At 36.1% G+C, this 16,078-nt stretch overlaps 4 protein-coding genes across 4 annotated transcripts in view; 1 reads left to right on the top strand and 3 right to left on the bottom strand.

Annotated features, from left to right (window-relative positions):
* The window catches only part of LOC114518512 (protein disulfide-isomerase A5-like), a 28,734-nt gene extending 28,497 nt beyond the window's left edge, over positions 1-237 (bottom strand). Inside the window, exon 1 of the mRNA XM_028538534.1 lies at positions 220-237. The gene's annotated coding sequence lies outside the window, so the exon portion shown is untranslated. The remainder of the gene's footprint in view (positions 1-219) is intronic.
* Positions 238-7,495, bottom strand: LOC114518431 (WD repeat-containing protein 36-like). Its single transcript, XM_028538426.1, has 24 exons — positions 7,336-7,495; positions 7,029-7,056; positions 6,706-6,806; positions 6,497-6,611; positions 6,197-6,329; positions 6,060-6,114; positions 5,787-5,919; positions 5,409-5,584; positions 5,045-5,165; positions 4,601-4,666; positions 4,303-4,383; positions 3,788-3,930; positions 3,410-3,524; positions 3,246-3,328; positions 2,945-3,027; positions 2,668-2,776; positions 2,273-2,352; positions 2,076-2,183; positions 1,815-1,921; positions 1,515-1,690; positions 1,201-1,317; positions 928-1,015; positions 620-807; positions 238-378 (listed from the first exon to the last, which is right to left on the bottom strand). The coding sequence occupies exons 1-24, from the start codon at positions 7,492-7,494 to the stop codon at positions 238-240; spliced, it is 2,706 nt and encodes a 901-aa protein (XP_028394227.1). The 5' UTR covers position 7,495.
* A 381-nt stretch (positions 7,496-7,876) lies between these two features.
* Positions 7,877-12,244, top strand: LOC114518505 (polypeptide N-acetylgalactosaminyltransferase 13-like). The gene is made up of 8 exons (XM_028538521.1): positions 7,877-8,687; positions 9,319-9,491; positions 9,821-10,196; positions 10,413-10,530; positions 10,722-11,048; positions 11,236-11,334; positions 11,408-11,554; positions 11,994-12,244. The coding sequence occupies exons 1-8, from the start codon at positions 8,179-8,181 to the stop codon at positions 12,126-12,128; spliced, it is 1,884 nt and encodes a 627-aa protein (XP_028394322.1). The 5' UTR covers positions 7,877-8,178; the 3' UTR covers positions 12,129-12,244.
* A 670-nt stretch (positions 12,245-12,914) lies between these two features.
* On the bottom strand, positions 12,915-14,125 carry LOC114517741. Its single transcript, XM_028537555.1, has 2 exons — positions 13,892-14,125; positions 12,915-13,672 (listed from the first exon to the last, which is right to left on the bottom strand). Exons 1-2 carry the CDS (start codon positions 14,021-14,023, stop codon positions 13,430-13,432), a joined length of 375 nt encoding a protein of 124 aa, XP_028393356.1. The 5' UTR covers positions 14,024-14,125; the 3' UTR covers positions 12,915-13,429.
* Positions 14,126-16,078: the final 1,953 nt, after the last annotated feature.

Here is a 16,078-nt window from a genome sequence, read left to right as displayed (position 1 = left end):
CTGAATGCAACCACTGCCTTTATAGACTGTGTGTTATGTGAGAATGATGTTGTGGTTTTCTCAGCTTCCCTATCTTAGGCACCGCTTTATTACACAGCTGTACAGGACACAATAAGCACGAAAAATACATGCAATTGTTTCCACAATGCTATAAGCCCGTTAACTAGACACAATAGTACTCTATTTCTATTAACTGCGCACGACAAAATACAAACTTACATTGGATGAATGATTGCATCATATTGTAGCACTCTTGAAATACGCGACCAGACATAAATTTTGGTTAAGCAGAAAGTCCCAACATTTCTTGTGTTGTTCCTCAAGTCTTTTTGCGCGTTCGATTAAACTACTCTCCGAAGAAATAATATCCCCGTGAAGCTGCAATGAAGAATTTCAGTGGTGTTATCGCTTTTGATTTTTGCAATGTTGGATAGTATTCGCATTGCAAACAAAATATCACTTTTTTCCAACATGACGGCAGTGATGTCAGCGGCATTCCATCTAAAGTTGTTCACCACATATCACAAAACTCTTACAGTACAATTACTGATTCACCTAAAAACTGTCGTATCTGAGCCTCAACAGTACTGTATGTATAAATAAACCATTCAAGCTATACCTTGAGAAATAAGGCCATATAACCTTGTATTAATTCAAAGTCGTTCCGTAACTCTAACTGAGTGATTAGAAATTCCATCATATTCTCCATTAAGACGACATCCCCTCCTGCACCTGGCGCCAAACAACGAAACTCAGCGTCAATGGCCGATGGTCCCAGTTCTTTTAACTTGCTTGACAGCCGCTGGTCTGAAATATCAAGGTACATCAATATTGCTTCAATTTATTGCATTACGTTTCTCTACCATGTACTTAACATTGAAATTACTGACGTAAATCACGACATGGACGTCAGAAAGTTTTACTTACAATCCTGTCTAGCGCGACACTCGACAAGTAGCTGTTGGAATTCGGAATATTCCGTAAAGTTTGTGATATGACGCATCTTAGACGGAGCCTAGGACAAGTGATTGTTAATGATGATTAACTTAATATCAGTGTTTTCGTTAAGAAGAGGATTATATAGGCATTTCCTGATGAATATTTTTCGCCTACGGTGTGTATTATAATGCTTCAATTTTAATCAGTCAAATACATTCAAGTACATACTATGTACATATATGACAACAGACTTTATCCTACCGCTGTTTCTGTGTCGTCTTTCCCAACATCAAATTTCAAGTCAACCCCAGGAATTGTTGGAAGAAAAAATGGCGCTGATTTAGGAGCTTTTGGCGGTTCTTTTGGTTTGTTACGTTGCTATGAAAAGAAATTTAGATTCATTGAGTTCTCGAGGGCAAAATAATTTCGAGGGTGATGGTTACATATGTAATGACCTCAGCTGAGAAGCTGCGTATCCCAAATTGGTCAAAACAACAAATTAATGAAGTTAAAATCGACACCACGATACGTAGTGAATGAATTTTGATCCTTTGTCATCCCAAATGATTCCTTACTTTGATCACATCAAGATTCAACAGAGTTCTCCATCGAGACTCCGGAAGTAAAGACAACGTGATGAGTTCAGAAGAGATTTGATCTGGTGATTTGTATTTTTCATCTGTTATCATTTCTTCTTCCATCACAGTTTCTTCATTCGAGTTTTCAACGAATTTTAAATCTTCATCCTCGTCTAAACATAATTATTAGAGTTGTTCGTTTTATGGCGATTGAATGAAAAATATCAGCCAGTTTTACATACAGTTTATTTTTTTTACTGTTCAGGTTTATTCACAATAAAGAATGTTCAGACTTACCGTCTTCGCCGAAACTGGTTTTTGCTGATGGTAAGTCAACAAATGATGGTTGAAAATCCGCAGGAAGTGGAATGATTGAAGCGTTTGAATAGAGTGCTTTGTTTGCCCTGTACAAAAAATAATGCCATTGTAAAAAATTACAATATGTGTTTCAGGATATTCCTAATAATTTCCCCCAAAAAAAGAAAAGTTGTCACGCACTGCCTTTAGTAGTCCATGCTGTGTGAAAATCGTGCGAGCCAATATTCTAATTTTGCCTACCATAAATATATTCCAACATCATCAACATGGGCAGTTGCAAGAAAATCTCCAACAGGCGATATTGATAAGCTTGTAGCAGGTGATTCCACAAGGAAGCAATCTAAAATACTTGAAGTAAAATATCGGTGAGTAATTTACAACCCATCTTGACATCCATAAATTATGATAAATATTTATTTCTGTAGAAAGGTATTTACCGTCCAGAAGGTAAATCCCATGTTCGAATAGTTGAGTCCAGAGAACACGTAATTAACCATCTTGCATCGGGGCTGAATGCCTAAGAAAGATATCTCGTTCCTATTAACCTTATAATGAAGTCACAAAATTTTGCCTGGTACACTCGCTTCATTTAATTGTAAGCTAACCGCCATGCGTCTTTTGAAGTGGTTCCCAGGCAATAAGGGTGTATTTAGACGTTGCTTTTACCGGCCTGACTTATCGAACGCAGAAAATACGACATCAAAATCTCAACATGAATACAACAGTTTAAATCTAAGTGCATTATTTCTGAGAAAAAGTACAATAATTGCTTGAAAGCAATTTGGATTGAAAACATAATACACAAGACGTAAATAAAACCATGTCAGCTTACCACATCAGTTATTCGGTTTCGATGACCTGAAAACTGACGTACAACTCTCTTGATATCAGTGTCAACAATTTTAATAGTGAAATCATCCAATGCGAAAGCCATTAGTGCGCTAAAACATGAAGTGGGAAAGATACATTTACGGTGCTTATGATTTGGGAAATTCTAATTTGCAGGACATTTACTATATCAAATAAGTATAAATACAGGAAAAATTAAGGTGAGAATGAACTCTAAGTGGCATTCGGTTGACGGATGATAACATTTGACGTAATCTTACCTCTCCCTGTGCAAAACTATCTGAGAAACACCAACGTCGAGTCTCAACGTCGCCTGAAGACGCTTTGATTTAAAATGCCAGAACTAAAAAGTTTGTTTTTAAAAAATGTTGATCTTCTTTTCAAATTCTTCCTTTTGCACCCGTCAGGGTAAGTTAGAAACGAGGTGAATTTTTATTCACTTAAGAAGGAAATTCTGCTTTTAAATAGCGAAATCTTTTTTCCTTCTATAAAGCAGTAATTCTAGTCAATGTCGTGCTATAGAGACGTAGTATCACGGTATCAAAAACATTTCTACACTACCTTCACTGATTTATCAGATGATGCTGTTATAATCTGTTGATTAAGACCATCGATCACAACGCCACGAACGATTCCTTCGTGGGCTAAACAAAACAATACACGTTTCAATAACAATGCACAAACAAAACATTACCATACTGTAGCTAATGTTACACATACTGTACCTTTGCCTTGTCCTAAGGAGCCACGATGTAGTCCTGACTGAATGTTGTAAATATCAACATGTCCAGAAGAATGGCCAATGATTGTGAAATTTCCACACGAACTTATTGTTGCGCACTAAAAAATGAAAAGCTAAAGACATGGAAAAATTGCAATATATATTATACACCTTATCATTTTCCAAACTTATGAGTATCGCATGTATATTACTAATTCTTTAGAGCTAGTTAAAGTCCTTTAAGAGAAGTTTGAGAGTTTCCTATAAATAAAAAAAGACGAGGGAAAAAATTCATGTTTAAAATATAAGCTTGTTTGAGAGAAGACGTTAACCTCTCAACCCTCCCCCCCAAATAAGACTTCAAATGGCGGATAATTCTCACCAGTGCAACAGAATCGTTTACTTCATGTTTTGGTTCAAGAGAATGCTTTCCAATACATTTATTTTGAAAATTCCACGTGCGGACTTGAGAAGTTCCATAATGACAGGTCACGATTCCATCCCAGTCTCCTTGTCGTGTTTCTTCTACAAAAGATTCAAAACATATTGATGGCGAATTGGGTGATTTCTTGACTTTTCAGAAAGTACGCATACAGATAATCATTTCTACAAGATATAGTAAAAACTTGTTATTTTCATCAATATTATGTGCAAATAAGCATCAAAACATTAACGACATTTTGCTCCGCCTTTGCATCTGTCGAATCTTATTTCCACATTTAACGGGCAAAATAAAAAAAATTCCATTCCATTGTTAAAAAAGATGTTTTGCATCTTTGCCCATTAGTTCGTGAGTGGAAGACTTAAATCCACTCCATTTAAGGTGGTTCTGGAGATCTCTCTTAAAGCATGCATGTCTGGTAAACTTGAATGTCTAACGGAATGTGTGATCCTTACCGGAGGCAAAATCAGTTACTATTGGTAACTTGAGGTTTTCCATTTTCACTCCAAGATTCTTTGATTTTTTAAGAAATGAACCTAATATGAAAACATTGAACTATACTTAACAGATTTATCAGCGTTTTCATAACTGACAACTACAGATCAATTGATATGTTTTGTTAGATTAATTTGGCAAAAAATCTTACGATTCTTTATGATAACAAAGACTGACTCGACCTTAAAACTTGAAATTTGATTAAATACAGAAAATGTGATTTAGTAAAAGCAAAAATGGCGAAAATACTGTGGGTACCTTGCGATAGTTCACAGTTTTGTGAATCACGAATGGTTGATGTTATTCTTAAACTTCTGTCTTGACCTTAGAATAAATCGATTTACAATATATTTACATGAGATTTTAAAGAGATTACGATATATCTACATGACGTTTGAGGTTTTGATGTTTTAATTCGTGACGAACGTTTTAACTGCCATCAGCGGTCATTTTGACACTTGAACATATCTTGGCCCTAATTGGTATTCGCCGTATTTTTTGTTACATTTTGACCCTTCCGTTTAACTGTGTCGGGTTCCCTAGACCCAGAATCCTAAACGTCGAAGTACTGTAGTATATTACGTAATTAGCTACGATCTGGTTCAATCCTGGCCAGACATTTAAGTTCATTTGATTTGCACTGACATTTTACATCATTTTCTATCATAAATAAGTAATTTACAGTACAACAAGTGAACTAACCTGCACTAAGTATTGTATGACCACGTGAACCATGAAAGCGTATTCTAGAAGGAGGTCCACTGTGACCACAGCGGGATTTAAGAACACGACCACTACCATCTGGTTGATCAAATATCCACATCTAGGTACACATAAAACATACATGTACTTCTGGGTGAACAATTGCAAAGCTTTTCGCCAAGATACACATTGTATTGCTTGGATAAAAGAAAATTGCATCATTCATTTTAGCTGTCTCTGCAGTCTCGGTAGATTTGTTAAATTAATCTTAAAAGAGAATTCATGAAGGTTATTGCAGGGACCTATAGTCTCTGGTGGTCTTATCTGGTGCATGCACAGACTATGGATGAAGTAGTTTACTCACTTTTAAAGAATTATCAGGACTAGTGGATATGAGAAGTGGTTGAGATTGAAGAAACCTTATTGCAGTTATACTTCCATCATGAGCATGACGTAATGTACTGGATAAGCATCTTTCTTCTAAATTCCAGAGAGCAATATGTCCCAATGCACTGCCTGTTGCCATAATAGCTTGACTATCTGAATAAATACGCCGATTTAGATCAAGGCATGGAAAATAGTGTGGCACTTTAAAAGATGGGCATATGACATACCAAAATGTCATCATCTTATTCTGTCAGATACATGACAACAGCAAAATAAGTTACTATGGCTTGACCTTAAACATTAAAAACATGTGGCCAAAAACAATCAGGGCCTGGCAGTAACTGCACAAACGAACCTGTCCTAAAACTGATGGCAGTAACTGCTCCCCAGTCTTGCATGAAACTCATCACGGTTTCATCAAACTTTAAATTGTGAAGAATGATCTTGCCATTTTGTAATCCAACTGCAACCACATCAACAACTGGAGCCTACATTAAATACAACACCGTGTACGTGGTACTCTGTAATTGTCAAGGAAATTCTCCAGTACTCCAGCACTTTGTTGGTTTCATATCTGTATAGTACTACATGCATTGCGTTTCAAACAAATATCGTACGCACTACGAACCTGTTCAATTACGGTGATTGGTTGAGACCATCCTGCAAAGGTGTAAATCATTTTGCTGCAACATAAGAAAATGATGAAGGCTGGTAAATTCTCATCTTGCATATCAATAAAATAACCAAAATAAATTTGTTAATTACCTGGTCTTGATGTTCCAAAGCTGCATTGAACCCTGCTTGCTGCCCAAAAGTATCTTGTTCAGATACGTACTTGGATGCATTATGGTTGTTATGTCAAATGATGATGCATCAAACTCAAGTTGCAAATATAACTCTAAATATAAATTTGAATATAGGGCTGGTATATATTCATTACACTAGAGTGAGCAAAAGAACCAAGCAGTTATGTATGAAAAAAGTATTTTCAATTTTCAAACCTGAATATAATTAGATTGATAAAACAGTGAACATTTATAAGATGTAAAATTCTCGACTACTTACCAGTAGATTTTATCTCCCAAATCCGTAGACAGTTATTTTTATCGACAGATAATAAATGATGAGCAAAAGGAAGGAGAAGGTGAACATCACTTTTATGACCAATATACTCATATACCTAGTAAAAAATATTATTAAATATGACATAAAAATTATATATGTTATATTATATTATATAATTAGATTAGACCTATGTGCCTGTCACAATCAACCTGTTTTCCTCTTTTCCATGCTTTTATTTGGTTTCCAGCAGCTGTGATGACCAGCTCACTATGAGTGGTAATACAGTTAATTGCATTACTTTGGGGTGTACCTAAAAATTATCAAAATTTATACATGTTAGACAATATATACATTTAACTAGTACTATAATAGACTAGGAAGTCGGGTGATTACCCATGGCCTAGAGAAAACTACATGTAGGCAGACTTTTTTAGACTGATTTACTCTAGCTGTTATTTATAAGTTGTGCTATTATATTGCCCCAGGATTAATCTACCCATTTGATAAAACCCTACATACATAACCATCTTACCAACAAATAACAGGTTTAACTTCTTACACTACAGAGAAAATAGAAGATACAGAGTTTACTGTTTAAACATCATTCTTATAACAAGGATGTCTGCAATCATAGGCAGTCATAGACATACACAACATTCTGTGTCCCTTATTACTTAAAAAGTCCGAGAAAATTTGATCTGGCGTGGCTGACCCATTGATAAACTGGTAGTCTAGGCAGCCGACCGTGTTTATATTTCTAGACAGATTATTACGAGAGAACGTGACTATTTGAGTACGCTCTCATTTTATATTGGTGTATAAATACAGTTATTACTAACATTATAGAGGTGGAAAGATCTTCCTACAACAGTGGCAATAAAATGTTCACTCCCTAGAGCTTGCAAAGCAAATGGCACACCATTTGAGATGTAGCCCAGCGCTCTAAATGGCGAAAACAGTTGACTGCCTGCAATACACATTCCTTTAGAAGACGCCATATTGAAACATACGCACTTCCACACGTGCACTTCTCGTAATAATTATTAAGTGTTAACCCGGGGGTATACGGTATGTTCGACGACGTCATTTTCGACATGTCTCGATCTTTTTTGTTAAAAGATTTTTCTGTGGTGAGTTTACAAAAAAATACGAAATAAATGCTTGGAAATTTACCTTTGGGTTTTAAGTCGAAAGCATAGAAATATTATGTAAAATGATAGGAATATTACGGCTCTAAATTTGGAATGGATAGGGTGACTTTTTGTTTGTTCACAATTCTTTCACCCCCCGTACATGCAGAGCGTTCTTCGTTCCCAATATACTTAAATGGTTGCGTTGACAGGAAGTGATTTCGCAATACATTGTCTTTGTCTCATTTATTTTATTTTGACAAGGAAGGACACCGGTTAGATAGCGTTTGCCTTTACAGCACCTGTATTTGCTTGTGTTGCCACAAAATACTCCTCTGTATCAAAAAGACGATGATTTATAACGTGCGGTGAAAGCTTTTCAACTGTAATAAAACCTACACCTCTGTCGATTCGTGCTGAGAGAATTTTGAGGTCCATAGTGATAGTATTTGTACTACTTTATAATTGGATGCAGTGTGCTCATTGTTTGTTCAGAGTGCGCACTTATAACAACAGTTTTATACCGAAGAAATCGCAAGATCTTACTTGGGTATGATGTTATTAAATCAGTCATTAAAGGTCATAGCTCTAACGACTTTATTTTGGTTCTCTGCCATGGTATTAATGTTCATGTCGCATGATGATTTTACACGGAACTCGTTAGAAATGCTCAATGCTCCATTGTATCGCAATGATGACTATAAATTCATGCACAAGGTCGGTGTTGAGCCTTTAAAGCCTATAAATCACGATATAAAATATCCCTGGCAGCAAGGAAGTCTAAATATTTCAAGACAGTATAAAAAGAATTCAGGATATTTATCAAGTTTATCAAAGAAAGTAGGAAAACTAATACACGGGAATCACAGACCTGTATACGATAATAGCAAACTCAAAGAAACAGATCCATATGCTTTAGGCGCTATGGGCAAAGCAGCTTATCTTGTTTCAGAGGAAGATAAAAAATTAGCACAAGACCGTTTCTCTGATCATTCATTCAATTGGGTTTTAAGTGATAAAATTTCACTGGATCGAACCTTAGATGACTATCGTGGCTCAAGGTAAGTTTTATTTTGAATTAGTCTTAAATACCTTACCAAAAGTAAAATCGATACTTTTACAATTGTGAATTTTCGATAAATATATGGTAAATATAAGTTAATTGCGTGACATTGTACACATGTATTAATGTGTATTTCAAGATTTGTCAGACAGCCCGTGTATGTGATGATTGTTTTTAATTCAACATTGCTTCCGGTTTGTCATAGCTCTTGTGTAAATGACAGTCTATATTGTTTCACCCGGTATTTCACTAGTATTTGTAATTTATGTACCAACATATCCTTCAATTTAACAGCTATAACAACGTTTTTAAAATTCATTGTGTAATACAGCACTAATTAGTTCTTTGCTTGGACCCTTCTTCCCCTTTAACAATGGAACAAAATTCTCTATCCAATTTAAATTACTGCAATTAAAATAGGGAATTATTGGCCACTAGTGTAATTTAGGAAATTGCCTAAAAATTACGCTCTCCCAAAATTCTGCTACCTTGCCTTCCCTATTGTATATAAAGAACTTTCAGGGTGCTTTAAAACATGAAAATGTGATAGTTTTCTGGAGACCAGAAGTGAGTATAATTTCAATGATGAGAATTATTGTAATGTACATGTAACTTGTGTATGTTTACAGATGTAAAGCAAAGCATAACAACTACCCAGAAAAGTTACCGACAACAAGTGTGATCATATGTTTTCATAAAGAGCGACTCTCTGTATTACTACGTACAATACACAGTGTTATCAATAGAACTCCACCAGAATTATTGGCTGAAGTTATTGTTGTTGATGATTTCAGTGAAGATGGTTAGTCTATGTATATAGTTTCATAGTCCAAACACAATTGTAGTGGAATTTTTCATAATTCCTGGCTTAAATTTAGAATGGATATGATTTTCAGTGGCAAACTAAAATAATCTGTTTGAATTTTCGTTTATGAGTGAGGTGCTGTAAAATAAAAATTTGATGTCATAATTAGACATATACACCAGGTCTTGCTGACACAGCAATGTCATAACAGTGCTTGTGTAAACCTTTAATTGCATTACGTACACCAGGAGTTTTAATGATTACAACTTAGTGATCTGTGTAAGGGTTGTCATGTACAACTCAAATAATTATAATTCTGTTAATAGATCGCCTTTCTGCACCTCTTGATGATGGTGTAAGGAACTTGCCTAAGGTGAAAGTTTTGAGGAACACGAAACGCGAAGGTCTTGTGCGAGCCCGATTACGAGGCGCAAATGAGGCTACAGGGGATGTCCTGACATTTCTTGACTCACATTGTGAAGCCACACCAGGCTGGGTTGAACCATTATTAGCACGCATTAAAGAAGACACAAGAAATGTTGTATGTCCTGCAATTGAGGTCCTCAATGCTGATACGTTTGCCTATCAAGCTTCATCAAATGCTGAACAGAGAGGAGGATTTAACTGGGATCTTTTCTTTAAATGGAAAGGCATACCTCCAGCAGAACAGAAACTAAGAAAAGATGATACCGATCCAATACGGTAGTTGTAGATTTTGTTTAATTAGTTTGTGAGAAATATATTACTATACTTGTCTAAATATTACTATATTTGTTTAGCAATCTTCTCTTGTTCACTTTAAAATTTCCCCCCCCCTAGAAATACTTGATAAATACAATAATTGATGACACCCCCAATCACAACCTAGATTCATTTTGAGGCATTCATTTCCTGATTTCATTTCATGCTGTTTTACAGTACTCCAACTATGGCTGGAGGATTGTTTTCCATAGACAGAAAATATTTCTTTCATATTGGATCTTACGATGAAGAAATGGATATCTGGGGTGGTGAAAACCTGGAACTCTCATTCCGTGTAGGTTCAACTTTTTTGCATCAGTGTTCAGAAGAAATTTTAAATGTTCAACAATGTCAAAGGAGTGTTCATTTGTGATCATGAGAGACATTGGATAACTAACAGTAAAGTTTTTTTAGGAAGACACAACTTTTAATAATAGAGAATTTCGTCATTTTGGAGCCATACTCTAAATTTCAACTTTTTTTCAGGTATGGATGTGTGGAGGAAGACTGGAAATCATTCCCTGTTCACGAGTTGGGCACGTGTTTCGTAAAGTAACAAGTCCATACAAATTCCCAAATGGCGTGGATAAAACATTAAGTAAGAACTTTAATCGTCTGGCAGAGGTGTGGATGGATGAATATAAAGAGTTGTACTATAATAAGAAACCGCAGAATCGCAATCGAGATTTTGGCGATATCACTGAAAGAAAGAAACTACGAGAGAGATTAAAGTGTCATTCGTTCAAGTGGTATTTAGACAATGTTTATCCTGATATCAGAATGCCTGAACTCAACCCACCAGCGCAAGGGGAGGTATACACATTTTATCAACTTACGTATCTTTCACTATTCCTTTTCAGGAAATAAACCCAGAGAGAAAAACAGAGTATTCTTGTTGTGTCGGGATATGTAGCTACATTTAAAACCCTTGCCTTCGACTAAATCAGCTTTGATTCATCTAAATAAGGAAAACGTTTTCGCCTTCTTCTGTTTTATATAGGTTCGTAATCCCGAAAGTAGTTTATGCCTGGATTCTCTTGGAATGAAATCAGGAAATAAGTTAGGTTTATACGGTTGCCATGGTCAAGGAAATAACCAGGTATACAATAATTACTCTTACACAAACGTGCTCCTTACAACATTTTAACTCACTTTTTGTAATATGTGTGTAGTATTTCGTGTTCTCTTCACACGGCGAAATCCTGTGGGAAAGCGAGAATTGTGTCGATAATTCAAAGTATGAACCTGGCGCCACCGTTGATCTCATTCCTTGTCATGGTATGGAAGGAAATCAAAAATGGACTCATGACCGAAAATCTGTATGTATTTGATAGATTTCCCTGTCTTGATTTTCAATTCCTACCGCAGTTTTTTAAAACCAATCAAATATCGATTAATGTTTTTGTTTGTATGTAAGTTGTCACTAAAGTTGCTAGTCTGTTGTAACATGATCGTTTCAAAACGGGAAAGGAAAAAAAACATGGAACAATGTGGGATGTTTGTAAAATCTCACAAAATAGACGTGTTTGTATAATTCTCAAACAAATCAGAAACATGTAAAACGTACTTATTTCTAACTCTATTGTGCTTTTAAAATGCAACGAATGCAACAAATTGAGACGAGTCAATTGTTACACATACCATCCACCTTAGCTTGTTGTGGTAATCCTAGGGATTACCTATCCTACGTATTACCTACCTATTTCAAGGTCGGCATGCAAAACCTCTCTGCTCTTATAATATTTTTTAATATTTCAGGGCACAATCAAACACGACGTCAGTGGCCAATGTCTCGATCGTGGTCCTTCAATGGATTCACAAAATCCCGTAGTGAATCCTTGTAATGGAAGTCCTTCACAAGTTTGGGTTTTCTCAAGATATAAAACTGAATAAACTTAATTGAAAGTAATACGGACGATTCTTTAATTTTGGATTATTGTATATTTAAATGAATTTTGTAGTATTGGTATATATACATGCGTTAAATACATAAAGATTTTCTATTAGGTTCCGATGTATATGTGTTATCTGATTTAACAAACAATCGTTTCAGAAAACTCTCCTGACAAAGGCTCAAAACGTCGAGTGTGTGTTTTTGTCAGCTATATTAGGAGTGTATTTGTCAGCTATATTAGTCAGTTGTTATACCACATTTAATGCAAAGTCATAACTTATAAGGATTCATGTTCATAAAGAAATAATCGTTATCCAACGAATCAGTGATGTCCACCCTCTGCACACTCTCTCCCCCCCTGGAACCGGATTTACCAAAACTGGGAAGGCTAAACCAAGGAAAAATTAGTTTGCGTTTTTAAAAGTGTTCGTAGTTTGGTATAAAACCTGCCTAAACATACTGGTTTAAAGGTTTCACTACAGCAGATGCCAGTCTTCTTCTTTCTCTCATTCCAGGCAGTTCTACCCAAAATGTATTTCCAATTGTCAGACATTCTATCGAGCTGAGATATCCCAGCTCCTGATTCCATCCACCCATAACATAAACGATGCCATCGACAATAACAGCCGAGCTCCCGTATCTGTTGTACAACATTGACGGCAGAAACTTACTATTTCCGCTCACAGTTTCATACATTATGACGCTGTTTAAAACACGATCATTCTTATCCGCCCCGCCGATTACGATGATATTATTGCCCCATGTCACTGTGGACATCCAGAAACACGATAAGGTAACGATTCGCATCGCTTGCGTTCTTTCTGAGCAATATCGTAAGACATTACAGTGTTAGTGGAATCTGCACTCAAACCTGTGTGTGTTCCTCCCAAAACGAACAGTAAATCATCAACAAGTTCTGCGCTGTGGTTTCGTCTTGCCTGGTTCATTTTAAATATCCGCTTTGAAGTGTAGGGTGGAAAAAGAGAAGTCTCATGGATTGCGTTTGATGTTTTGTTCTCAGTAGAGTTCATTCCCCCAATTGTGATCAGTTTATCTTTGTAAATTACGACACAATGACTAGACAAACTGGCTGGGAGTTTACCATCGAACAATCTCCACTGCAAAGGCTGCTGGTCCATCGATAAGATCTCTATACTCTCAATGCAAACACGACCATCATACCCACCTGTCACGATCACATCGTTGTTGTAGACACACGATGCTGACTCTACCCTCGGGTGATTCATACAGGCCAGCTGAGCGGATTTTCCTTCTGTCATATTGATGATTTCTACTGTATTTAATATTGTGTCTCTTCCTGGAGCGTTCCAACCACCCATGATGATAACCTCTGTTTTATCAATTGCTGGAAGTACTCCATTTCCATTTCCGGAGGTTGTGGTCTAATGTTTCTGTTGGGCCCTTGTAACAACTGGTTTAACAAGTCGGTCACTGTCTGAAACTGTTGCCTCATTTCATCTTTGAACGCCACTTGATCTCTTTTAATTTCTGCTTGTGCTTGTTTAACCTGGTTAACATTTTCCTAGATGGTGGATTAAATTGGGAATTAACATCGCATGGAATTGTACTTCAACAGAAATTTACATGCAATTTTAGATCAAGTAAAATATATAACAAAATATCTGGTTGAGACAAAGATCATGAGAAAATAAAATCTACATTTTCTTCAGAGAATTGCGGCAAGCAGCCACGCATGTTTTAGTGGAAAATCTTGTATAATACCATTACCAACTGCACTTACATTTAACTGGTCTACTTTACCATTTATCACATCGTGTTTCCTTTCTATCTCTGTTATTTGGACTTTCATTCGTTCAAGTTCAATATTTGTTTGATTCTGCCTGGCTCGAATTTGTTCTTGATTTTCCCTCATCAAATCTATTCCTACTCTTATTTTTTCCTGACGTCTTTTGGCATAGTTGCAGTCGTGACATTTTGGCTCTTCAGCAGTTTCACATGTTTTCCTTTCACCACTATTTCGACGTCCAGGGTTTCGGGATTTTCGCCGTGTGCTCGGCAATCTTGATTGTTTTTATCTTTTCTATTGACCACCATTCCACATCTGTCGCATATAACTGGTTTGAAGTCGCATTTTTTTATGTGGTTTTGCAAATTTTCAAGCCGAATATAATCAAAACACCCACGGTCCTTGTAATCACAGTTAATCTTGAGGTTTGATAAAAAATCCATTAAAAATCTTGGTGGATTTTTCAGTATCTCTGGAGTGAGATGTTCGCGGCATTCTGGGCATGTAAGAGAATACTCAAGATGCTTTGATATACATGCGTAACAAAATGGATGTTCTTTATTTTGACAAGCTCTTGGGTTTCTGAGCACGCATTGACAAATAGAGCAAAATAGTCCTGGGTCGACTGGAACTTCAAAACGCCTTTCATCAAAACCTTGTTCATCATTTGGCTCCATTCTACGCCATGGGTTGTGTACCCTATTAGACGAATTTTTAAATATATAGATATTTTACAGTTGTACACTAACATTGTTATATCGTAACCGCAGAGCATGGCTACTTTGTCGTAACAAGTAATGTTAAAAACATATTTAACATGCAATAGACTAAATCAATATTTAAAATCACTGAATTCTCTCGGTTGGTATCAATGGATTTTAACTTTTTACATCTAAAAAATGCACGAAACGAATTAAACTTGCGGTATACTGCGATATTTTTAGGCGAATACAATTTTGCATAGATAAAATAACCAATTCGTATCAACTCTTGCACAACATCATCTTATTAAAGCAAAGAAAGGTTGTTACCATTGGGGAATGGGGATGTTTTTAAAGTTAACCTGGGCCTGGGGGCAATCCCCATGCAGACGTAATCCCAGGGGGCATTACCCTCGCTACCCCATTCCCGCCGTTCATCAAAAGTTCTGTAAAGCTGTGATAATAATTTTAAAAGTTTTTTTTCATATTTTGCCTCATCGTCGAACAAAAGAAAAAAAAACCATGAGAAGCAGTCCAGCTCCCGATGTTAAAGCTCTCTAGAATGCATCAATACAGAAGTGCTCTTTCACGAAAATCCGCCCACCCTAATGAGAGTGTATTTAAGTAGATATATTTTTCAAGGGAAGCAAACATTGCATGATTTTGCGGTCAGCAAATGAGTGTTGCATATCTCATTAACAAATACCGAAAAACTTAAGTCATTTAATTTTTCTTTAATCACCAGAAATTCCAATTTCTGAACTACGTTCACTTAGACTTCGTGTTTGTGGCCACTACTGCAGCCGGAAATATTATGAACAACAACAATATGTACTTTTCTGATTGCTGTGTGGTGATCGTATTGATAGAATAACCACAAAAGAATACCATGCATCTTACCTAAATAACTAACATACCAGAAATCTTGAGACAACGAAGTTGACCTGTAACTAATATTCTAATAAATAATGTTCTTTGGGATCTTGAGCAATATCTGATATGACTCCTTTCTTCCCGAGCCGACAAAGAGCGTATTACGAAATCTGGACACCTATTGCATAGAAGCGTCTCGTGACTAGAGGTCGTGATCTCATTATACCCATAATTCCTATATACCTGCATACATAAATAACCTCTCACGATGACGAATGTGACGCCATTTTTGGGGTAATTTTTTTTAATTGTAAGCGCAAGACCTTGTCAGGGCGGCTGTCTTTAATCAGTTCAAGCTTAATTTATTGTTCAAATGGTCTATTGACTCTTAAAAAATGCTTCTTACATTGGTATTATTGTTGGAAAAAATTGAAAGTACCCCAAAAATGGCGGATATTCGTCATCGTGAGAAAGGCTAATTCTATATTTGCTTTTTTACGGTAAATATTTAATAAACTTTACTGCAGAAAAAGTTGATCGCATACAAAGTTTTAGTAGACCAAGTAGAACTCGAAATCCCCGAACTTTTGAATACGTTAGCCCTCTC

This window comes from Dendronephthya gigantea, unplaced genomic scaffold (assembly GCF_004324835.1).
Source record: "Dendronephthya gigantea isolate DGI-Jeju-01 unplaced genomic scaffold, DenGig_1.0 000000F, whole genome shotgun sequence".
NCBI lineage: Eukaryota > Metazoa > Cnidaria > Anthozoa > Malacalcyonacea > Nephtheidae > Dendronephthya > Dendronephthya gigantea.
Note: the sequence above shows the minus strand (reverse complement) of the source record. Positions and strands in the feature narration are given on the sequence as shown.

What these genes read in the sequence shown, in the direction of transcription:
- LOC114517741 (XM_028537555.1), bottom strand. Translation starts at nt 14,023, where the DNA reads ATGAGGGAAAATCAAGAACAAATTCGAGCCAGGCAGAATCAAACAAAT. An exon ending in GTAAAGTAGACCAGTTAAAT is followed by an intron (nt 13,673 to 13,891) that starts GTAAGTGCAGTT and finishes TCCACCATCTAG; the next exon opens with GAAAATGTTAACCAGGTTAA.
- LOC114518431 (XM_028538426.1), bottom strand. Translation starts at nt 7,494, where the DNA reads ATGGCGTCTTCTAAAGGAATGTGTATTGCAGGCAGTCAACTGTTTTCG. An exon ending in GATGTTGGAATATATTTATG is followed by an intron (nt 1,922 to 2,075) that starts GTAGGCAAAATT and finishes TTTTTTGTACAG; the next exon opens with GGCAAACAAAGCACTCTATT. An exon ending in AAGACGACACAGAAACAGCG is followed by an intron (nt 1,016 to 1,200) that starts GTAGGATAAAGT and finishes CACTTGTCCTAG; the next exon opens with GCTCCGTCTAAGATGCGTCA.
- LOC114518505 (XM_028538521.1), top strand. Translation starts at nt 8,179, where the DNA reads ATGATGTTATTAAATCAGTCATTAAAGGTCATAGCTCTAACGACTTTA. An exon ending in GATGATACCGATCCAATACG is followed by an intron (nt 10,197 to 10,412) that starts GTAGTTGTAGAT and finishes GCTGTTTTACAG; the next exon opens with TACTCCAACTATGGCTGGAG. An exon ending in ACCTGGAACTCTCATTCCGT is followed by an intron (nt 10,531 to 10,721) that starts GTAGGTTCAACT and finishes ACTTTTTTTCAG; the next exon opens with GTATGGATGTGTGGAGGAAG.